General features: G+C 48.8%; 2 protein-coding genes across 8 annotated transcripts in view; one reads left to right on the top strand and one right to left on the bottom strand.

Moving 5' to 3' along the window:
• ZFYVE9 (zinc finger FYVE-type containing 9) overlaps window positions 1-10885 on the top strand; it is a 201742-nt gene extending 190857 nt beyond the window's left edge. For 2 of the 3 annotated variants that reach the window (XM_021096648.1, XM_021096646.1), the window contains 4 exons: window positions 537-699; window positions 4161-4266; window positions 7235-7411; window positions 9025-10885. In XM_021096648.1, the coding sequence (XP_020952307.1) occupies window positions 537-699; window positions 4161-4266; window positions 7235-7411; window positions 9025-9186 (608 nt within the window). In that variant the 3' untranslated portion in view covers window positions 9187-10885. Of the gene's footprint in view, window positions 1-536; window positions 700-4160; window positions 4267-7234; window positions 7412-8758; window positions 8854-9024 lie in introns of all 3 variants that reach the window. The other variant, XM_021096647.1, reaches the window with a different exon arrangement.
• The window catches only part of CC2D1B (coiled-coil and C2 domain containing 1B), an 18084-nt gene continuing 6671 nt past the window's right edge, over window positions 11257-22669 (bottom strand). The window contains exons 8-25 of one of the 5 annotated variants that reach the window (XM_021096652.1): window positions 22427-22608; window positions 22178-22253; window positions 21973-22083; window positions 21758-21888; window positions 21518-21590; window positions 21177-21313; window positions 20645-20762; window positions 20390-20562; window positions 19884-20009; window positions 19259-19317; window positions 19060-19176; window positions 18661-18734; window positions 18458-18516; window positions 18192-18243; window positions 17664-17763; window positions 17406-17496; window positions 16217-16346; window positions 11257-12033 (exon numbers count right to left, since the gene is read on the bottom strand). In XM_021096652.1, the coding sequence (XP_020952311.1) occupies window positions 16218-16346; window positions 17406-17496; window positions 17664-17763; window positions 18192-18243; window positions 18458-18516; window positions 18661-18734; window positions 19060-19176; window positions 19259-19317; window positions 19884-20009; window positions 20390-20562; window positions 20645-20762; window positions 21177-21313; window positions 21518-21590; window positions 21758-21888; window positions 21973-22083; window positions 22178-22253; window positions 22427-22608 (1808 nt within the window). In that variant the 3' untranslated portion in view covers window positions 11257-12033; window position 16217. Of the gene's footprint in view, window positions 12034-13987; window positions 16347-17405; window positions 17497-17663; window positions 17764-18191; window positions 18244-18457; window positions 18517-18660; window positions 18735-19059; window positions 19177-19258; window positions 19318-19883; window positions 20010-20389; window positions 20563-20644; window positions 20763-21176; window positions 21314-21517; window positions 21591-21757; window positions 21889-21972; window positions 22084-22177; window positions 22254-22426; window positions 22609-22669 lie in introns of those variants that run through there. The other 4 variants (XM_021096651.1, XM_005665429.3, XM_021096653.1 and 1 more) reach the window with 4 other exon arrangements.

The raw sequence follows: 22669 nt of genomic DNA, 5'->3' as shown, positions 1-22669 counted from the left end.
TGGCTATATGATAGCCCAGGTAAAACGTATGTGTAGGTTGGTCTTACTGTTAGTCAGTACATGAATTTATTCTCCTTCCCAGTGATTTATTTAACAAACACTGGGCATTCACTGTATGCAATCATAGGACAGTGGGAGAGACAGAAATGCAAAGAAATAGATATGATTAGAGCATGATAAATGTCACCGTGGAAGCAGGAACAGAATGCTCTCTCTGAGTCCAGAAGAGGGATGTGACTGTGCGTAAGTTTTCCCTTTGAACAGTCTCACGAGAAGCTCTCAGTTGTGCCTGAAGTGAAATCCATAGGTAGGAGTTTTAAGCAGACTCCATCTTGGCCTTTGCGCTTTGTAACACGTTCAGCCAGTAAGAGGTTCAGCTCAAAGAGCAAAACGTCTTTGCATCTGTCAGCTTTAGAGGGCAGAGCAGAGTTTTACATTAACCCTAGAGGGATTTGCTCGATGCCAGGAAGGGGTTTTGTCTCCCCTCCCTGGCTGTGCCTTGCTCCCACCTGTGTTATCTCGGTGCTGCTTCTCAGACGGCGTCATGGTCCAGATCACTGCGGAGAACATGGATGCCTTGCGGCAGGCTCTGCGGGAGATGAAGGACTTCACCATCACCTGCGGCAAGGCGGATGCTGAGGACCCCCAGGAGCACATCCTCATCCAGTGGGTGGATGACGACAAGGACGTCAACAAGGGGTAAAGCGCTGAGCTTCCCCGCTGCGGCACTTCCTTCTGGGCCAGGCTCTGGGTTTTGGCCATCCTGATGTTTTATAACTTTACTGAAAGCCCTGCCTACAAGAAAGGACGGCTTTGTACAATTTGCACATGGAATTTGTATTTCTGGTTTCTTGGCTTAATTTCTTTTCTTCTTTTCTTTTCTTTTTTTTTTTTTTTTTTCCAGGGCTGCACTTGAAACATATGGAAGTTCCCAGGCTAGGGGTCGAACTGGAGCTACAGCTTTGGCCTATGCCACAGCCACGGCAACACCAAATCCTTAACCCACTGAACAAAGCTAGGGATTGAAGCTGCATCCTCATGGATACCCATTGGGCTCCTAACCTGTTGAGCCACAACGGGAATTCCTCTTGACTTAATTTCTAAAGCAGTTTTGGTACATGTTTTTGAAGGGAGGATGAAGGAAGGAGTTGATGAAACAAAACAATCCGTCTAAAGTTATTGAGATAATAGTAAAAGCCAAGCCTTTTATGGTTTACAGACCACGTCTACTAATATCGTTTCATTTGATATAACAACTGTTGTTATTTCCACATTACAGATGAGTAAATAAACACCAAAAGGCTAAATGACTCCGCAAGGCTTGGCAGTGGTGGGGATAGGTCTTAAAACCATCTCCTTGGGCTTCAAATCCTCTTTCCTAGTACATAGCAACTCTGTTCTGATGGTTCAAGCCAAAAGCTTGTAGTCATCTTTGACACTTCTCTTGCACACTCTATGCCTGACCCAGCAGTAAATCCTGTTAGCTTTACCTTAAAATATATCCAGAATTGTACTACTCTCTCTGCCTCTACTGCCATCATCGGGTCTACATTATTGCAGTGGCCTTCTAATTGGTTTCCTTGTTTCTAGTCTTGGCCTCCTCCCTCCCTCAACCTAGTCTGTTTCCACTCCAGCAGCCAGAGCAATGGCACTTCCTTGCTCAAGACCCACCACTGGCTTCCAGTATCATTCAGGGTAAAAGCCACAGTCTCTCATGACTTATAAGGCCTTACACAATCCCTCTGCCCACCCTCCTCTCAGCAGCACCATCTGCCTCCCTGCTTGAACACATCAGCTGTACTTCTGCCCTCAGAGCTTTGGACTCTGTGTTTTCTCGGTTTATACTCCCTTCCTAGACAGCCACATGAGCTACTCCTTTCCTGCCTTGAGGTTTTTAATAAAATGCCACTTTCTCAAGAAGACCTTCCCTGGCCAACCTACTACATTTTAACCCTCTCAGGCATGTGCCCCTCCCTGCATTATATTTAAGAGCACCTATAACTCTCTAACATATTTTTACTTATTTATTTTACTATATTGCCCTTGGGATGTAAGCTCCATGAGGGCAGGTTTATTTACTACTATGTCACCAGCACCTACAACACTGGCACTTAATAGGTTCTGAAAAAAATTGATTAATTGAATTTCATATCAATTTTGTATCAAGCTTTCGCCCATCCCTCCTTCAGGCAATAATTCCGTGTGGGCTTCTGGAAGTGCAAAAATGAATTCCACATGGTCCTTGCTAACAAGTGACTCAGCCTGGTTTGGAAGATAGTTATTAAGTAGTGCGCCAGAGTATGGAAGATGCTCATAGAGAACCCCATGGGATACAGTGAAGATTAAAAAAAAAAAGACAGGCGGAAACGTGGTGGAGGTGATAGGGCAGTGTTCAGGAATGGCCTCATAGAGGCGTATCTGGTGGGATAAGTCGACTGTGCCACAAAGCTGTGGCAGAGAGGGCGTCCCTGTCCAAGGCAGTTCAAGGGCATTGACAACATGGCATGCTGTATTTTTTTAAAAAGCTTTTAAAATTTTTGTTATTGAACAACAGAAAAAAGGCAATGTTTTCTAAACCAGTGAGTGCATTTGCCTATTTTACAAATAACCTTTCATCTTCCTGGGAAATTTAACTTCAAAATCAATTTGTGTTTCATTCTCTATTATAGTTGGTTATTAGGTTGCTGAATGTGATCTGATGAACAAGCATCTGTATTATCTATCACAGCAAATTCCATGGACATTAGGACAAAAAAAAAAATTGGGTAATCTGAAAATCTGACGACGTAAGCTATTGGTAACTAAGAACAAGTAGGTTCCCCCTTCTTCCAGCCGCCAGCGCAGGTGCCGCCTTAGGAAGAAGCACAGGGATCAGTCAGGGAAGGCTCTCAAGTCTAGGAGTTCCGTCTATAGGGTGTAGACTGAATGTTTTCCAGCTCTAGGAGTTCCGTCTGTAGGATGTAGACTGAATGTTTTTCAGCGTGTCCCTCAGGGTCAGAGTACTTTTCTCAAAAGAGTGCCAGTCACCTGGGGTGCTCTGTTTTTTGACATTGTCTGATGAGTTAGAAATTAAACTTAACATTGGTTAAATAATTTTAATCCAGCCAAATAAAGAGAATCCCTGATACTCAAGTTTAGGTTAAATTTTACCTTTTACACACAGAGATTCAAAAACATAAACAGGTCTGAAAGTTGTTGGGAAAAGTTTGAAAGTTTTACAACAGTTACTTCGAGTCCTCATCGGAATGACTATGTATCTCCACATATTTGTACTGGCTGTATTTCGGAGAGGAAAAGGCTGTACAGTGTGGCCTTTCTGCTGGGGAATCTAGGAGTGACAGTGTAGCACTGAAGGGAATTTGTTGTGATAGATGCTTGTTCATCAGTTCACACCAGCACTGTCTTCATGATCCTGCTTGGTCAGATAATGCCTTTAGTCAGAAAACAGTTATTAAACTTCAGCATCCCAAGCAGTGTATCAGAACTGGGAATACAGCACACAGAGGCGAGCGTATCGTATTCCCTCCCCTTTGCTTTTTTGTCTTTTTAGGGCCGCACCTGTGGCACATGGAGGTTCCCAGCTAGGGGTCTAATCGGAGCTACAGCTGCCAGCCTACGCCACAGCCACTTGGGATCTGAGCTGCATGTGTGACCTACACCACAGCTCACCGCAATGCCGGATCCTTAAGCCACTGAGCAAGGCAAGGAATCGAACCCACAGCTTCATGGTTCCTAGTCGGATTCGTTTCTGCTGTGCCACGATGAGAACGCCTCCTTCTCCTTTGAAAGTTCACTTGTGAGGCAGATACACAAATGTATGAGGAGTGTGCAGAGTGCTGGGGGGGAGGGAGTTGGGGGGGAAGCAGGGTGGGGCGGGGCCAGTGGTCACTGCAGGGTGGGAAGGGCAGTCCTGAGTAAAGTGTGTCTTTACATTCAAAGAACCAGCCCCTGGAATCCTGGCTCCTTTTTCATATGTGTGTTCTTTGAATTAGCGCGTAGGCTCTTCCCTGAGAGCTCTGTTCACATATATTATTGTGCAGTGTCGTCTTGTGTGATGTGGCACAGATGTGACCAACAAGGCCGCTGTAATTGGTAGCAAGACTTGATATGTGGTTCTTCTAATGTTAAGAGCTGCTTCCACCTCTTTGCTTCTGTTTTAGTGTCGTAAGTCCTATAGATGGGAAGTCCATGGAGTCTATAACAAGTGTGAAGATATTCCATGGATCAGAGTATAAAGCGAATGGAAAAGTCATCAGATGGACAGAGGTAAGGGGCTGAAACTTGGGCATGTGTGACCCTTCTGAGCACAACTTTTTGATCAGCCCAGAGACACATTCTGGGCTGATTCTGGAGGGTAAGAAAAAAAAAATCTCTGTTTACCTTTCATACCGCAATTCCCTCTGGTCATTCTTAGCTCACTGGCAAGAAACTCAGCCTGCCGCAGTCTGAGGTCTCCCCCGTCCTAGGAACTAGCTTTTAGGGATAGTGTTCACATCAGAATTCAAGAAGAGTGCTTCTCTGAAGGGTACATACCACCTCTGCTGGATTCTTCAGAAAGCTGGGCTGTTTATGCTGCACTCAGTTATAACTGTCTTAGATAACACAGTCTTTAAAAATAGACTTATCTTGGAGTTCCCATCGTGGCGCAGCAGAAATGAATCTGACTAGGAACCATGAGGTTGCGGGTTCCATCCCTGGCCTTGCTGAGTGGGTTAAGGATCCAGCGTTGCCGTGAGCTGTGGTGTAGATCACAGACGCGGCTCGAATCTGGCGTTGCTGTGGCTGTGGTGTAGGCTGGCGGCTACAGCTCCAATTAGACCCCTAGCCTGGGAACCTCCATATGCCATGGGTGTGGCCTTCAAAAGACAAAATGAATAAATAAATAAAAATAGACTTATCTTACCAATGAGAAAACTAAAGCTGAGAAACTAACTTGTCCAAGATTTCATGGCAAGTAAGTAATGGCAGAGTCCTAAATCAAACCCAGATCTGACCCACTCCTAAGCTCTTCCCCACTGTATTTTTCCTTAACTTGAAAGTAGTGTTGGAGGCTAACCTGGGAATGAGAGGAGCGGGGCAGGGGCCTATATATGTGTACATATCAGACAAATCAGAAAGTTTATTTTCTGAGAATAAATAGGTAGGTCCTAGGTCTCTCAGTTTCTTTTGAGCTTCATTTATACTTATCTTTAAAATAAAGCATTAAGTCATTAGACCCCTAGGATTTCTTGCACCTTTAAAAGCCTTAATTTTTTAAAAATTTAACAGGTTCTGTGACGTATAGCTTTCCATTTTACACACAAGGTAACTGAAGCCGAGGGAGAGGTTCCGTGCCTTACCCAAAGTTTGCTAGCTGATTTCTAATAACACAGAGATGGGAACCTGGTCCTTCAGTTCTTGAGATACTGTCCCAAGTGACTTACCTATCATACTAGTCCTGGTGCTTTGAGAAGCAGCCAAATGCTTTTACTTTCTTACTTTGTAACTATTATCCCTTTGGCATATTGTGAGTAGCATAGGGTCTGGAACATGTAAAACTCTTTATTTCTTATGGAGTAGTTTGACCTCTGTTCCCTTCTTTTTGCTTTGTTTTTCCCCCTTTTTCTCCCAGTAACCCAGTGACGTAGAGAGAGAACCCATCTCACTTATATACCAAGAAAGCAGTCTCAGGCCGTGTGACTTTGCGACCTGCCTAATGCTGGTCACTGGCAGATCAGGAGCAGAGGTCTCCTGCCTCCACTCCGGAGCCCTTCCTGTCACTTCGTGCTGCCGCTCTCACTAGTGTACCTCAGGCATAGAGCTGCAGAGCCCTTGCAGTATTCTTAGCATAAGCCACTGACGGAGCAGTAAGCTAGGGGTTGGCATATAGAAGCATTGCATGTTTACATATCTATATCTTTTTTTTTTTTTGTCTTTTTGCCTTTTCTAGGGCCACTTCCTGCAGCATTATGGAAGTTCCCAGGCTAGGGGTCTCATCGGAGCTGTAGCCACCAGCCTACACCAGAGCCACAGCAATACGAGATCCTAGCCACGTCTGCAACCTACACCACAGCTCAGGGCAACGCCGGATCCTTAACCCACTGAGTGAGGCCAGGGATCAAGCCTGTAACCTCATGGTTCCTAGTCAGATTCGTTAACCACTGTGCCAGGAAGGGAATTCCTACATACCTGTATCTTTTATGTTTTGCTTTTATATCATTTCATTTTTACAATAGCCACAGAGGAGAGGTGCTTCCCATTTTACAGAGGCAAATTCGGCATTAAGAAGCCAAAAGAAAAAAAAAAAAAAAAAGGAGTTCCCGTCGTGGCGCAGTGGTTAACGAATCCGCCTAGGAACCATGAGGTTGTGGGTTCGGTCCCTGCCCTTGCTCAGTGGGTTAAGGATCCGGCGTTGCCGTGAGCTGTGGTGTAGGTTGCAGACACGGCTCGGATCCTGCGTTGCTGTGGCTCTGGCGTAGGCTGGTGGCTACAGCTCCGATTCGACCCCTAGCCTGGGAATCTCCATATGCCGCGGGAGCGGCCCAAGAAATAGCAACAACAACAAAAGACAAAAAGACAAAAGACAAAAAAAAAAAAAAAAAAAAAAAAAGAAGCCAAAGGACTTGCTCATGACCCTCCTCTTCTGACCAGGACTCAGGTCTCTTTATTCCACATTTGCTGTGCATCTGCCTACACCCAGTGCAGTGCTCACTTCAAAGGCACTGACACAGCTCTGGCCTCAGCAGTGACAGAGCCACGTGGAGGGAAGGGTCCTGTCTGTTGTAAGAGGTAGAAGGCTCAGATTCTAGCCTTGGCCCTGAGCAAATCACCTCATTTCTGTGAGTAATCAATAATATGAAGGGGTTGGGTCACACGATCCGTAAGGGCTGTTCTCTTAGATTCTGAGATCACTTCCTAAGAAAATTATTCACATGTTAGCAATTCCTTTTAGAAGGACACATGCAGAACGTAAGCCTTTCCTGGTTTTGAGTGGAATGTACCATTAAGACCATGGCCATGGCTTTGAGGGAAGATAGGGAGGTGGCAGCTACTATTTTGTGGATGTGGCGACTCTGAGAGGTAAGAGATGGTTTCTTAGATGTAAGACGTCAATGCCCTACTTTTCTTGGCCCAAGGACTTGGTGGTGTCATGTCAGGTCTTCCTGCAGGTCTAGGGAATCAGGTGCTCACACACATGCGTTTCTTCCCACATCTCCTGGACATGGGTTACAAGTCTCTTTTGTTTGGGGAACAGGTGTTTTTCCTAGAAAATGACGAGCAGCACAGTTGCCTGAGTGACCCTGCAGATCACAGCCGACTGACCGAGCACGTGGCCAAGGCATTTTGTCTTGCTCTGTGTCCCCACCTGAAGCTTCTGAAGGAAGATGGAATGACTAAACTGGGACTGCGAGTGACACTTGACTCAGATCAGGTAGAGTCTTAGCCTTAGCGGGCCCTGGGCAGTGTCTGTGTTTTCTGACATGGGAGTTTTCCTGCTGCAACGCAGAGAGTATAATTCTCTGGACCTTGGGCCTGACCAGATGGAGTATTTGGCCTTCCCTCGACTCGTGATACTCCTGGATATGCTGCTTGGCCAGACTCTGTCAGAGCCTTCTGAACCCCAGCTTCCTGACCTGAATGTCTTGCAAGAACGTTCTCTCTTTTTAGCGTGGGGTCAGGAGACGTGAGTGTGAGGACCTGCCACCCTGTGTGAATGTCATCGGGGCCACCCTTTGAGACTTCCCAGCCCCACCCTGTGCGAATCACGCTGCCTCCTTTAGAGAGCAGGTCCCAGGCTGTTCCATATCCTGTTGGTTTCTTGGTTTTTGTTTGTGTGTTTCCCTCTTTTCACGGCCGCACCTGCAGCATGTGGAAGTTCCCAGGATAGGGGTTGAACCATAGCTGCAGCCACAGCCACACCAGATCTGAGCCGCATCTACATCCGCAGCAATGCCAAATCCTTAACCCACTGAGTGAGGCCAGGGCTCAAACCCACATCCTCACGAACACTGTGGCAGGTTCTTAACCTGATGAGCCACAGTGAGAACCCCCATCCTGTTTTCTTAATCCAGCTACAGCAGGCTTCTGCTGACTGGCCTCTGGAGCTCCCACTCCTTACGGCTTTCTTACTGTCAACACTTCCATGCTAGTTAGAGGACCGGCCTTGAGCTATTTCCCCATTGGTTTTCTCATCATCTCAGGTCTCCTGTGGCCGGCCAGGCTTCCTTTTCTTACGTAACTTTTGTTACTGTTTGTAGTCACAAGCCAGTGCCCCTTTCCTTTTCCTGGTCTCCCCTGTGGCCTAGCACTCTAATCTCACTGGATTTCTTCTGAATTTTGGGTCCCTGTGCCATGTCCCAGTGCTCCTGCATTGGTGTGAAGTTGTGTCATTAACAGGGAAAATGTGAACGGTTATGTGTTTGGCTCCACTTCCTGACGAGTCATCAATGAACAGGTACTTATTTTCTCCGTAAGCTCTCGCCCAGCGCTGTACTAAGCATCCAGGGTGAGGCACAGTAGTTGTTACAGTCCTTTCTCAGATGGGACTGATGATCTGCCTAGAGAGAAAATTACCTCGCATAAAGCGATTTAAGAACAAGCATTTTCCTGCTAAATATGTGAGCCTTTTGAGGGCAGGGGCCTTGTTTACCCTTATCTTTGAATTCGTGTTTGTGGGTGCTCAGAAAATGGTGACATAGCTTCCTGCTGTGTTAAGGAGTCGAACGCAGTATATTTCTCATTTTAAACTTCACAACCAAATGTTTATGTGTTTCCTCAGACATTCTATGCCTCTCCTTGCGCCCCGGCCCCCCTTCCCGGGAAACTAAGGCCCTAACAGATGAAGTGTCTTGCCCAAGGCCTCACAGGTACCAGGTGAATAAACGATAGCCTGAGCGATGACAGTTCAGGGAAGAGGAGGAGAAATCTGGGTTCCCTGCTGTGTGTCTAGCCCGCAGCCAAAAAGGACACCTCCTTTCCTGCTCAGCCCTCTGGAGGGATCTTCCCTGTCCAGTAACCTGTCATCCCCTTCTCTCTGTGGTGTAGGTTGGCTATCAAGCAGGGAGCAATGGCCAGCCCCTTCCCTCGCAGTATATGAACGACCTGGACAGCGCGCTGGTGCCGGTGATCCATGGAGGGGCCTGCCAGCTCAGTGAGGGCCCCATCGTCATGGAACTCATCTTTTATATTCTGGAAAACATCGCATAGACAGACAGGACTTCATTTTTCTGTTCAGACCTGTTGCAACAGCAGTCATACCCAAATCATTTGCACTTTAGAACTGGAAGATTAAGCTTTTGTTAACACTATTAATGGGGGGTGGGGTGGGAGTAGGGGTTCGGGGACAGGGGTGGGAAGGGGTGGTTGGGGGGACAGATGTTCCATAATTCTAAGTCTTCTATGCATTGTCCACCGAGAAGATCTGGGCAGCTTCTGTTATTGCACAACAGTTATGCTATCCTTGCAGCTAATCCTCTCCTGTTACTGTTTAGACAAGAATTCTGCTCCTGTTTTAAGACTTTGGGTCTTGTACTCAGAAATGCTCAAATGGGTACAGCCATCACCAGGGGTGGGGTGGGAGGGCAGAGGGGAAATAAAAAATGAAGCATCAGTCTTGAACTCTTTGTACAGAATTGATATAAAAAGGACAGTTTCACACTGATCTTATCCCAGTTGGATCACAGCAACTTCAAGCAGAAGTCACACCTAGACTTTCATTTTTACTACATTATTCACTGAAGTGAATAAATCAAAGACCCAAAAGATTCTCTCTCTTCTGTCCAAGGAAGGGCAACTCACTCGTTATAAATGAGGTCACTTGGACAGCAGAGCTGAGTTCAGTTCCCTTGGGACCTGCCACAGCGGATGATGGACAGTGAACTAGGTCTTTCTATGAAAACTGACAGAAAATACCCAAGACATTTTTAGTCATACAGTAGAGGTATTTTATTTTATTTTTTTATTTTTATTTTTTTGCTTTTTAGGGCCACAAATGCGGCATATGTTAGTTCCTAAATTAGGTGTCCAGTCGGAGCTGCAGCTGCCAGCCTACACCACAGCCATAGCAACACAAGTCCAAGCCACATCTGCGACCTACACCACAGCATAGCAACACGCACTGAGTGAGGCCAAGGATCAAACCCTCCTCCTCGTGGATACTATTTAGATTCGTTTCCGCTGTGCCACAGTAGGAACTCCTTTTTTTCTGTTTTCTTTTTTTTTTTTTTCCAGTAGAGGTACTTTAAAAAACATTTTATTGAGAAATAATTTAAACTTCCAGGAAAGTGGTAAGTTAAAAAAAAAAACAACACCTATGTATGCTTTACTCAGATTTACCTATTGTTCACAAATCATCTGCCTCATTTATCAGTATTCCTTTCTCTCCTCTTCTCCATTAAAAAAGTGAGACATTTGTTGAGTAAGATGCATACCCCTAAATACTTTAATGTTTATTTCCTAAAAGTAAGGACATTCTCTTACATAACCACAGGACAGTTATTGTGATGCTTTGACCCAGCATTCGTCCAACAGCGTCCTTCATGGCATCGTTCCCCTCCAGTGAAACCTCCAGTCTAAGGGCAGACGTGGCAGGTACCTGTCATGCTCACCTTTATCTTTTATGTCCTTGATGTTTTTGGTGAACATAGGTTCCTCCACCCCACTTTTGAACTAGAAGATGTCTCATTTTGAATTTGGTTGGTATTTGCTTATAACTAAATGAATTTTGCATTCTCAGCCAGAACCCTTCCCAAGGGATATGATGTCCTTTTTAGGACATCACATCAGGGGGTCACTTGATGGCCTCTGCCCCTCACTGATGGTAAGTTTGGATTAGCTGGTCAAGGTGTTAGCCAGTTTCTCTACTATATATTGCTCAAAAAATGTCCCCTTAGGTGTAGCATCCACAGTGTTTCCTGTCTGAACTGACCTTTTACTGTGATGGCTACAAATGATTTTTCAATTCCAGCACTTCCTCTACCTTTATCAGTTGTGCTTGATCATCTATAGGCAAAGGCCCTTCTTTCCTTCTATTCATTTTTTTTTTTTTTTTTGTCTTTTGTCTTTTTGTTGTTGTTGCTATTTCTTGGGCCGCTCCTGCGGCATATGGAGGTTCCCAGGCTAGGGGTCCAATCGGAGCTGCAGCTGCCAGCCTGCACCAGAGCCACAGCAACGCAGGATCCAAGCCGCGTCTGCAACCTACACCACAGCTCACGGCAACGCCGGATCCTTAACCCACTGAGCAAGGGCAGGGACCGAACCCGCAACCTCATGGTTCCTAGTCAGATTTGTTAACCACTGCGCCACGACGGGAACTCCTCCTTCTATTCATTTAATTTTCATTATGAACTGGGATTACTTTTCGAATGGTTCTAATTCATCATTTTGGTGCTCAGATGGTCTCCGTTTTGGCCAGAGAGAACCCCTTCACGCGAGCTCCCACATTCTTGTGACAGGATCTTAACGTTTTTTTGAACATTTGCTTTTCTAGCCTAACCGGATGCCCCAGAGTCTCACCCTGTCCCAGCCTTGGAATCAGCCAGATTTTATAGCGGAAGTGGTATTAGAAGCCAAGATTTGGTTTACCTATGATATATGTGATGCGCTTTGATCATTTTCTCCTTCATTAAACATTTATTTTGGTCACAGACCAGTGGATTTCACAACCCAGTTTGGAAAACACCGCTTTAAGGCAACTCACTCCCTTGTCACTGGCATTTTCTAAAAGCCTAGACCATGCAGGTCAGTCTCTGCTGTGGAAGCACAGCTCCAAGAATCCTCTGGAAGCTAGTGCAGGCCTCTGAGACAGTGAGAGGCTGCGTTGAGCACTTGGCACTTACAGGCTGTGGAACTGTGTTAGGGCAGCAGCTGTTTTCCAAAGGCTTGGCCTTCAGAGTGTGTCCAACTAGGTTTATCTCTCTTCCATTGGGCTGGGGAGGCGGCAGGTGGAGGCGGGGGGTCCAAATTCTACATTTGCTTCTCCATAGGCTTTGCCAGTGTGGCTGCAGAGAGCTGGGATTGTGACCTTTCCCGTAGACTTGGAGGTACCCGAAGCTTCTAAGGCAAGAAGGAATGGATGCCCACAGAACAACTTGCAAGGACCGAGCCCTGGGACCATCACCCCCTTCCCCAAACCTGACAGGCACAGGCACTTGGTTATAGGGGTAGTGGGTATTTGGGTGTTGATATCCAGTTTGGTCTAATGCACCTTGGAAGTTTGGAGCTTCTGCAGGAGCTGGTTCTGTTTTCCGGTAGAAGTTATCCTTTCTGCTCAGCTAAATGGGCCTTGCAATTGTACATATTTATTCTGAAATTCATTGCAAGCCTTTAGATTCTCCTACAATGGATAGACTCTGGCCCTGCATAGTCAGGTCCATTCTCACCTGCATAAAATGTCCTTTATGTTTAGGTTAATCATCTTGAAGAACTTGGCATAAAATCGCCAAGGCTAGTTTACTGTTTTCTTCCTTGTTTCATTTTTGTTTTTATACACTGTATATGGTATAGAACCGAAACATTACATTTCTAAGGCAGATTCTTTATAATGTAAACTTAGATTGAGGTATAGAGCGCCTTTAAGTTAAAGAGGAATGGAATCACCTTTCTGATAACATTAAATTTTTAAAAATTACTAAATCCTTGGAGTTCCCATCATGGCACAGTGGAAACGAATCCGGCTAGGAACCATGAGGTTGCAGGTTCGATCCCTGGCCTCGCTCAGTGGGTTAAGGATCTGGTGAGGCCATGAGCTGTGGTGTAGTTTACAGACGCAGCTGGGATCTGGCGTGGCTGTGGCTGTGGTGTAGGCCGGCAGCTGTAGCTCCGATTAGACCCCTAGCCTGGGAACCTCCATATGCCGCGCGTGTGGCCCTAAAAAGACAAAAAGACAAAAAATAATAATAATGAATTCTGACTAAATGTTAGGCATTGTCTCCTTTATTAGCACTTTTTGAGCACCTACTGGACTCTGGAGCAATAAAAATGTGGAACTTTTCTCTGTGTAAGTTCCCATCTACTGTCACCCCTCATCCGCAGTGGTTCCTGAATGCTGGTAAGCCCCAAATTTCCAACTGAATTTAATTCTATCATAACTAGTCACCCAGGGAATAATTTATGCATTTAATCCATTTCAGACAACAAGCAATCTGCCAAATAGTATGTTTCTAGAGTAAGTCTGAGTGTGGTTTCTGTTTTAGTAATAGTGCTAAAATAATTTTAATACTAATGGTCATGGGATCTGGCAGATTGTGATGTAGCCAGAAGGGATCAGGAGCAGAACGGGAACAATAATGCCCATTTTAGAGTTTGGGAAGCTGAGGCCCAGAGAAGGAGGAATCCATCCGTGATGAACAGCATCAGGCCTGGTTTCATCCTAAAAGCAGTTGCCTTTACTTCAGGGGCAAGATTTTTTTTTTTTTTTTTAATGGCCGAACCTGTAGCATATGGAAGTTCCTGGGCCAGGGACTGAATCCGAGCTGCAGCTGCGAACTACACTGGATCCTTTAACTCACTGTGTTAGGACAGGGAATGAATGAACCCACACCTGAGGCAACAAGAGCAACTGTAATCAGATTCTTAAGCTACTGTAGCATGGGAGGCATCCAAGGGGCAAGATCTTTTGTCTTTTTGCCTTTTCTAGGGCCGCTCCCGTGGCATATGGAGGTTCCCAGGCTAGGGGTCTAATCAGAGTTGTAGCCACCAGCCTACACCAGAGCCACAGCAACGCAGGATCCGAGCCGTGTCTGTAACCTACACCACAGCTCACAGCAATGCCGGATCCTTAACCCACTGAGCAAGGCCAGGGATCGAACCCACAACTTCATGGTTCCTAGTTGGATTCGTTAACCACTGCGCCACGACGGGAACTCCTTTTTTTGTTGTTGGGGCAAGATCTTTTAAGAGCTGCCCACAAATATTTGGAAAACAAGCCCTCAACAACTGGGAAGCAAGAATGCAGGTTTCAGAATAGTGCTATGAAAAAGGAAAATAATTAAAACACAAAAATAGTCTGCCCTTTTATTGTGAGCAAAGCTTTCCTGACTCTAACCATATTGTAGTCAGTGCACTAATTCAGAAGAAAGTGTGCCCTGCATTAAACTGGAGAGAAAATTTAAAAGTGATTTGGGTTGTGGATGGTTCCCAACTGCCCACAAGTCACTAATCTGCAAAGTGGAGCTGCTGCATTTGGATAAATCTCGGGACAAATGAAGCTGGGCTGGATCCTCCCACTTCCAGTGACCCCTGCGTGCCGTGGTTACAACAAAGGCCTTTCAAGAACCTCAGTCTCTAGGTCCAGTAGGCGGCTGTCATGCCTCCCTCAGCCTATTGGCTCTGTTTTCCAAAATGCAAAGGGCAGTGAAGCAGAATGAAACTGAACAGGTCATGAAGGGAAATCTTTAAGCCACAGAATACTTTCTACCAAATTTCTAGCAGAGGCCTTGGTTTAAAATTCCCAGGGCTGTAGTTGTCCCCTAGCCCTCTTAGTAAGCCTGGTGGGTGGGGGCAAACCCCAGCGGAAGACTAAGCTATGTCAGGACCCCCTCCACCACCCCTCTTTGCTGTGAGCCACCTTCCAAAAACTAACAACCCTCCTTTTCATCTTAGATGACACACAGCTATGACATTTAAGTGTTAAATAGCCCATCTGTGGAAGTTTTGGTAGTTCACTCTGATAGGTAAGTAAAACTGGCCAGAAAGCTCTCAGAAACTTATGTTTTTCCTGCTCTGTTACCCACTAAAAGCTTTGCTCTTGTGGGCAGGGACGCATGGTCCAGCCCCATCCCAGGAAAAGACACACACAAAAGCTCAATCCCTGTGCTGTGTGTACATTTGCCAGGACTGTAGCGATCAGTAAAAGATTATCTTGAGGAATGCTTTGTTAACTTGATGCTTCAAAAAAGGGGGAAAAAGATAGTGTGTTAAAATTTATTTCTAAGAAATGAAGAATATTGTGGTTTTGAACATTAAATCTGTTGCAACTATAAATCCCTTCATTGTCACCATCCATTCAGAAGAACAAAGTCGAGAATTTCTTAGGAAAGAACTAAGGGATTTCTCTAGGTGATTAGCTGAAGAAGCGAGACTGCCCTGTCCCCTCTCAAAAGAGGAAGACACAGGAGCAGTTTCTGTCAATTAACAAATGTTACTGCTACCCTGGCTTTCAAAAAGTGACAGGAGGAGCAGGGCTTTTCTTTAGGACTTTTGATGGTTATTTTGTAGGGAGAGCATAAAACCCCTACAGTGAATTAGACCTAGTATCTTAAATAAAAATGGCTACATTAAAAAACATATATATGTACACACACACATATACATATACGTATATATTGTTTTCCCCTTCCTCGGTTAACGTAACAGGCTCTCGGTCTTAGGTGCATGGACCAAACCCAAGACACAGCCTGCCCCCACTTCCCACCACACAGTCCTGAACTGAGAGCTCTGGGAAGCAGGGAGGCTGGTGCAGCAGTGTCAGGAACCAAGGCACAGGCAGGGCTGGGGCGAACAGCTGTGCAGGACAGGGAGTCACAGGACCCTGCCCCCATCTTAAGCGAGGTGGGGGGGTTCCAGATCACACTCGTGTTTTCCCATCCCTTAGTTTTATCTTTAAAGGCACATCTAGAAACAGTGCAACTGGGGACTGAGGTAAGCTGCAAACAGTTGCTACACAGGGGTTAAGGGGTAACAAGACTCCATGCAGGGCAATGCGGCTGTCCATGCCTTCACCCAGAGGGCGGAGGAGGGGGAATCCTGCTTTGGTGGAGGCCTGGGAAGGTGCCAGTAGGGCCCTGGGCCATAGTCAGTGATGCCAGTACTTGATAGGTCTTTGGTGCTTGGGTAGCAGCATCTCCTTTAGGACAAAGGCTTCCACAGCCAGCAAAGCTGAGGAGAAAAACCTGGGGAGGAGTTGCTGGCCTGACTCCTCTCCCAGCATCGATCCTCTGTTGTACAAGGGCACAAAGCACAGGAAGTAAGTCTAAACTGCAGTGAACATACAAGTAGATTTTAGAAAGGATCTCCTGAAGAACAGACCTGGGAAAGTTAACTTCCCTCCGCGGTTCTACTCAAGATCGTGAGAAACTCAGCCTGAGCCTTACCCCAGAAGTTTGCCTCTTGGTCCTCCTCACAGATGAGAAAACCCTAGGCTTTCTCCTTAGATACGGGCTGCGAGCTAGAAGGGTCTCCATGGGGGCCCAGGCAGCGAGCTGGGGCAGAGGTTCTAAGGGCCCAGAAAGCTGCGCACCTTACAGGCCCCTGGGCTCCAGGACCAGCCAGTTCTCGGTGACCGTCTGCACGTCCTGGCCACTCAGAGGCTCCCGCAGCCTCACCTTCACCTCCAGCTTGCCCCCAGTGGGCTTCCTTCCATCCAGAACCTGTGAGGACCATGGAAAGATGGTAACCGAGGGGACAGGAGCTGGGAGCGAGCAGCTCCCTACACTCCCAGGTAAGGAGAGGGAGGAGGTCAAGCATCCTGTCTGTCAGCACCGGAGCCTCCACTGCTGCACAGCCCCACCCTCCCGCTATTTGCTGGCAGTGGTCTTGGGTAAGTCTTCTGGTAACATGTAAATCCAAATAAGCACCAATGCCCTGAAGTGGAGGTGAGAAATCCAGGGCTCTGCTCAGTTTTCCCCACAGTCCCCACGGCAACTCCTGGAGGAAACTCTGGCTTCAAGGTGCAGCCTGAAAACAGCCCAAACCTTCCCTTCACAGATGGCCCAGTGAGAGTAAATGACAGTCACACAGCCACCCTGCAGCAAGGGCAGGACTTGTTTGCTTTTCCACCCATCGTGCTGCTTCCTCCTGTGCAGGAGAGGGGGCAGCTAGAATGCAAAGCTGTGCTATGGGCTCAAGAGGTCAGAACCACCTCATTGGGGCCAATACAAAGCAGGTCCCACTTCAGAATGGCTCCTCCAAACAAGCAGAGAAAAGCTTGTGGGAAAAGCTCCCGCCTATGAAGGCATCAGCAGGGTATGGGCCCACCTCTGCCAGGACTGCTCTGCAGGAGCTTGTGCGACACCCTTCTCCTCTCTGGACCTTAATCGCCTCATCATCAGAGGCAAGCTCTTGGTGTCCCTACCTGTGAAATTCACTGAGTTCCTGGACACTTATGGAGCTGACCTGGATACAGACCAGCTGCATTCTGGTGGGGATCTGGAAATACCTTAACAATTTTCTGTCCAGAGCTTGTTCGACTTTGTCATGTTGCCAGACAACTTCCCCAACCGTCACCTGCCCCCAGAAACCTAGGAATTTGCATGTGCCAAGCTGACAGCAGGATCAGACCCTCTGAATCTCTTCACTTGTAAAATGGGAGTAGCATATACTCTACAGCACACTTAGGAATATTTTTAAATTAATGGGCACAAAAAGCCTACAACAGGGACTTTCAATGAATGTTGGCTCTTTCCTTGCCAAGTCCTTGCCCACCCTACCTCCACGATCTCTCTGATCTCACACTCATGCTCCAGCCGTTCCAGTTTCAGGTGGGCTGTGCCGACCAGCTTGTCACTTCTGAAGAAGGATCTGGAGAGCCAAGAGTAAGCAGAGAGGATTGGCTTCTGGCAGGAAGGCAGAAATGAACTGGCTAAACCCACTGCAGGAAAACCCAGTGGTAGCCAGGACAGCAGCAGCCACAGAAGGCAATCCTTCCTCCAGCCCACCCTGGCAGTGCCACTGTCAGGGACCCTCACCCTTTGTGGAAGATTTCAAATTTGATTCCTTTACTTTGAATCACCCTCCTGAAGCCCCGGTGGTTTCGGTTGATGTTTAGTTTGAAGAGTTGATCAAATTCTGCAAGAAAGGGAGAAGACAGAGGGACCTGGCTCTGAGGGATTTCCTGACCAAGAGGAAATTAGGTCTCCCATCTTTCTCTGCCTGCAATTCAGAGTAACTGCCACCAGGGGGACACGGAGCAAGAAGGTCCTGGCCTTGAAGTCCACTGGGACAGTTCTTGTTAGACACACATCATACCTAAATGGGACAGGTTTGGAATACGGCATCCGGATTCCTGGATTGAAGTCCCATTTCCACCACCTCTTTGCTATGAGGCCCAAGGCAAGCCCCTTTATCTCTCTCAGTTTACAGTCTACCCAACTACATTATAGGCGTGGGAATAACACCTCCCTTTAGCTCCCAAGTTGACCAGGTAAGATAGATTTGAAAGCACCCTGGAAACACAATTGCTGCTCACATAATTCAGCCCTCATGTGGCTACTCACCTGGAGAGTTTGTGTTTTTCACCACCGCAGTTTTGCTTTTTTGAGCCTGGTCCTAAAACAGTGAGAAGGGAGAAATCAGGACAGCTTGAAGAAACACATATGGAGCCAGGGACTCTGTGCTATATGGGTGTTGAGGGAGGGGACCCACAGAGGGAATGGGTCCAAGAACCTTCAAACCCCTCCCCCGAACCAGACTCCAAGGATGGAAGGAGACTGGCCACAGGGAGGATGGGGTTCACAGGACCCTACTGCTGCCTGAACCTCACCGAATTAGGGTAGTGGAACTCAAACCGCACAAAAGCATCCAAGTCATCAGGGGTCACCCCTAGGAAGGAGAAGCAGGAGTCAGGGTCAGAGGACGTAGCTGGGAGCCCAGCACTTGATACAAAGGGAGAGTCAGTGCCTCCCACTGGCCAGGGTGGCATATCTGGACAAGAGCCTCCAAGGGTAGGGGTAGCCCCAGGGCTACCTGGAGGGGCTGGGAGGTTCATTCCCCGGACAATAAGCAGGTGCATTTCTGTGCTGTTGAGTTCTGCAAAGATCCTGCAGCCAGGAAGGGAAGAGAAAGAGCTCAAAGTGAAGGAGAGCAGTGAGGAAAGGTCCTCTCTTCCACTGCCCGCCCACCTGCCCAGCTGGGTGGTGGCCAGGAGAGGGGGCCCAGGGAACCAGAGCTGGCACGCAGCTCTCGGTCTGTGACCACCACGGCAGAGCTCCCTCCCCAGCCCCGCTGAGCGCCTCACTGTCACCATGTCCTTCTCCTGCCCAAGCCCCGAAAGCCTCCCTCAATGGGCTACGTTTCCCCATCCCAGGCTCCCAGCCTCTTGCCCAGTCCCTGCTTGGAGCCACGGTCTCCCTTAGGCTTTGGCACCTCACAGTTTGGAATGTCCTCAACTCAAAGTGGTGGCTCGGAGGGTCAAGGCCCTGGGCCTGGGCCAGCTGCAGGATCTCAAGCTGCTTACTGCGGTCCTGAGCAAGCTTCTCAAACCTGACCGGGAGAGGTGTGCACATCAGCACGGCAGGACTCATATTCTGCCCCCCAACATCATGAGCCCCAGCCCCGCACTCACCGGGTCGTCTCAGCCACATTGCCCTGGTGCATGAACTGCTTGGAGAACAGCAGACACTTCTGAAAATAGGGACTCAGAGTGACTCCAGAGCCCAGAGCAGAGCCCATCCAGGCTGCCTTCCAAGTGACTGCTGAAAAGTCCACTATCTGTAGCCTCACTCTCGCCTCACCCAACACATGCAAGTCCATTACATTTTTCTAAGTTTTCCCTGTTTCCTCTCCTGAGACTAGCCATTCTCCTGAATTCTCTTGGCAAACTCCTATTCTTCCTTCAAAACCTAATAGAAACACCAGTTCAGAAAGCAGACTTGCAGGCAGCCGTTCAGACAGATATGCGCACACGTATTACATATACTTAACGATTCCCCAAATGCTGCTTCCTCCCCTCTTCAAGGTAATTCCCCCTCTTTGAACTTCCTAACCACTCTGCAAGAGGCTATTTTATTTTACAGAAGAGGAAAATGTAGTTTAGAGGAGGGAAGTGCCTTACCCAAGACCACAAAGCCAGTAAGTAGAAGAGCTAGAATTTAAATCCTATCTGGTCTGAGCCCCTTGCCTTTCCCCAAGGTGGGGGTTGAGGGGGCTGCGGGTGCTGAAAGGGGAGGACAGATAAGCAGTCTACTGACCTCATGTTGCTCCAGAAGCAATTTTTGTAGCTGGGCATACACCTCCTCGGCCTTCTGGGAGAGCCGCAGGTCCTCGTGGTGGATCAAGATGAAGTCACTCTCCTCATCCGTTAAGGGTGAAGGCACCTGCCCAGGTCACAAGGCCCCTCAGGGGCCTCAAGAGTCAGATTATTCCTCTATTGAGCCTGACAGACACAGGAATCCAAACTAAATGTTTCTCCACGTCTGACCTTCAATGATGGGGACTCACTGCCTTCCTCCTACCCCAGGCTGCTGCAATGCTCTGCTTTCCAGCAGCCTTGCCCTTTGTGGTCAACTCTGAACCCCCAACCTTTCCTGGCCTCTCTTGGGCCCATGGAGCAGAGAGACATGTGAGCAAAAGGCTGTCACCACCTCCTATTCAGTCCTACCTCTTTCAGGCAGCTACCTTTCACAGCCCTGCCTGTAAAGCCTGCCTCCCACCTCTCTGCCTGAGAAGTCCTGCTGCTTAGCCAGGTGACACTCACCTTGGAGAGGTCCACAGGTCGGCCGGCTCTCACCTGGATGATCTGAGCCTCAAGGCATTTGGCCACCCGCAGATGGGCTTTGGCCTGTTCCAGGTCCTGGCCGCGCTTGGCCTTCAGGGCTGCCCGCTGGTACTGCAGCTTCCGTGCCTCTAGCAGGGCCAGCTGCTCTCCCACTGAAGGGAAGGGACAAGGTTACAGCCATGCCTGCCCCTCACTAAAGCTTTCCCTCCTCCAGCCCTCTCCTTCCCAACTCACCAGAGGGACTCAGCAGCTCCTTAGAACGCGAGGCCTTGGGCTCAGGCAGGGGCCGGGATGAAGGGACCCGAGGCTGTGCTGGCTTCTTGGCCAATGGGGCCTGGGTTGGGAGCTCATCCTGGAGGTGCCCAGGAGGTTTTCAGAGGGGCTCTGTTCCACCCCCTCCACCCTGGGCTACGGCAGTTCCCAGACCTGGGCTCTCTTCCTAACGCTGCACTACTTGCTGTGTGACCGCAGATGAATGGCTTCCCCTCTGGGCCCTAGAGAGTCCCAGCGCTAGAAGCAGCCTCAACAGCTCTCCAAGCCAACCTCCCAACACGAGATGGCGGGGTAATGGGGATCGAAGCTGGCCTCTGAAGTCAGAAAGACCTTGGTCTGAATCTAGCTCTGCTCGCTCCTAGCTCGGTGCCCTTGCCCAAGTTTTTTCTCTATAAAACAGAATACCTCCTTGCTGGCTGGGCATGATACAGGTTGATCGTTCATCTGCTGTCCCCCCCACCCCACCCCCTGGAGTTTGGGCCCTCAGCCAAACCTTGTCCGCATCCTCATCGTCCTCTGCTGGGGCTGTATCCTCTGAGGAGGCCAGTTTCTGGGCAGCTGCTAAAGTAGCTGCCACCACATCCTCCTCAGGACCCAGAGTGGGCTCCAGGCCAGGTATAGGGGGGAATCCTGTAGGAGAGAGAGAGCTGGGAGAGGGGTCGGGCAGCCCTGGGGAGGCACAGGTATGAGGTGGGTCCCAGCTGGGTCTTCCTGGGCATGGCTAGGAGGGATGGTGCCCCCAGAGTGGAGGTGGATATATGAGAAATCATTTCCCCCTCCCTTCATCCTGCTCAAAGACCATCTAAGCCCCCAGACCAAGCAAGCCCTGCTCACCCGGAGGAACAGGCAACTCGGCAAAGTCAACTTTTCGTCCTGCTCGGTGTGCTCGAATGGCATCTTGATATTGCTGCAAGGGAGGAGGGGGGAGCTATGGTGATTCACGGGCTCCACTAAGGTACAGGCAGGGAGAGGAACACAAAGACAGCAGCCCCGGGAGCAAAAAAGAGACAGAGGGATGGAGACTCAGGCCAGAGGGCAGACAGAGCACCAGCCAAGCAGAGGCTGCGGGCCCACCTTGGCAATGCGCTCATGCATCCGGGCCTTGCGCTCATCCCCACTGCCCCGAGCCTGGACGCCCGCCTCACGGTACTTGTTCAGCCTCTGCTGCAGGGCGTCTAGCACTGTCTGTGGCTCAGCAGGGGCCACTTGAAAGGAGGAAAAGAAGATGGCATCAGCTCTTCCTGCCTCCCCCCAGGTCCCCACTCTTAAGTCCCATCATCCCGTCTTACCGGGGGTTGCTGGGATGTCAGCGGCCATCACTGGCTGTACTCGCTCCACTGCTGGAGATACAACTGAGGGTGCTGTGGGGGCATTGGAAGCCTGTGGAAGGGGCTTCAGGTCTAGGGAACCCAGAGCAGAGGTGTAGGTGGGGGTACCTGTCCAGCCCCAGCCCCATCCTGAGTAACACCCCCCCCCCACCATTCCCCTACTGACCCTCAGGCGCTGGGGGCAGGGCATTCAGGTCCACAGGCTGCCCCTTCTCCAGGGCCTCCAGGATGACACCAACTCTCTGCATTAGGAAGAAAAGCAGGTGCAGGCATCAGCCAGGATCTGGCCTGAGAGAACTCCCCTTCAGGCCAGTCTCACTCGAGCCCAGTGGAGCCCTGTGACCTTAAGCAGGTCACTGCTGCTATTCTGTGAAATGAGGGTCTGGACACAGGGCCTCTGAACCAGTTGCCGTACCTTACCAATCCTCATGAGCTCTCGGGCGTGGTCCAGGTCCCCAGCCCGCTTCGCATTCAGGGCAGCCACTTTGTACTCTCTCTGTCGAGCCAAGAGCAGGGCCCGGAGATCTGGGTCTGAATCAGGTGGGGCAGAAACGCCAGGGCTGCCCAAGAGGCTTGTCTCGGGCTGGGAGGGGCTGTCTGGAGAAACGAAAAGTCCGCAGAGAGGATATGAGGGTCAAAGAAGAAGGGTCCCAGTGCC

Source organism: Sus scrofa, chromosome 6 (genome assembly GCF_000003025.6).
Source record: "Sus scrofa isolate TJ Tabasco breed Duroc chromosome 6, Sscrofa11.1, whole genome shotgun sequence".
NCBI lineage: Eukaryota > Metazoa > Chordata > Mammalia > Artiodactyla > Suidae > Sus > Sus scrofa.
This window is presented reverse-complemented; position numbering and strand designations above follow the sequence as displayed.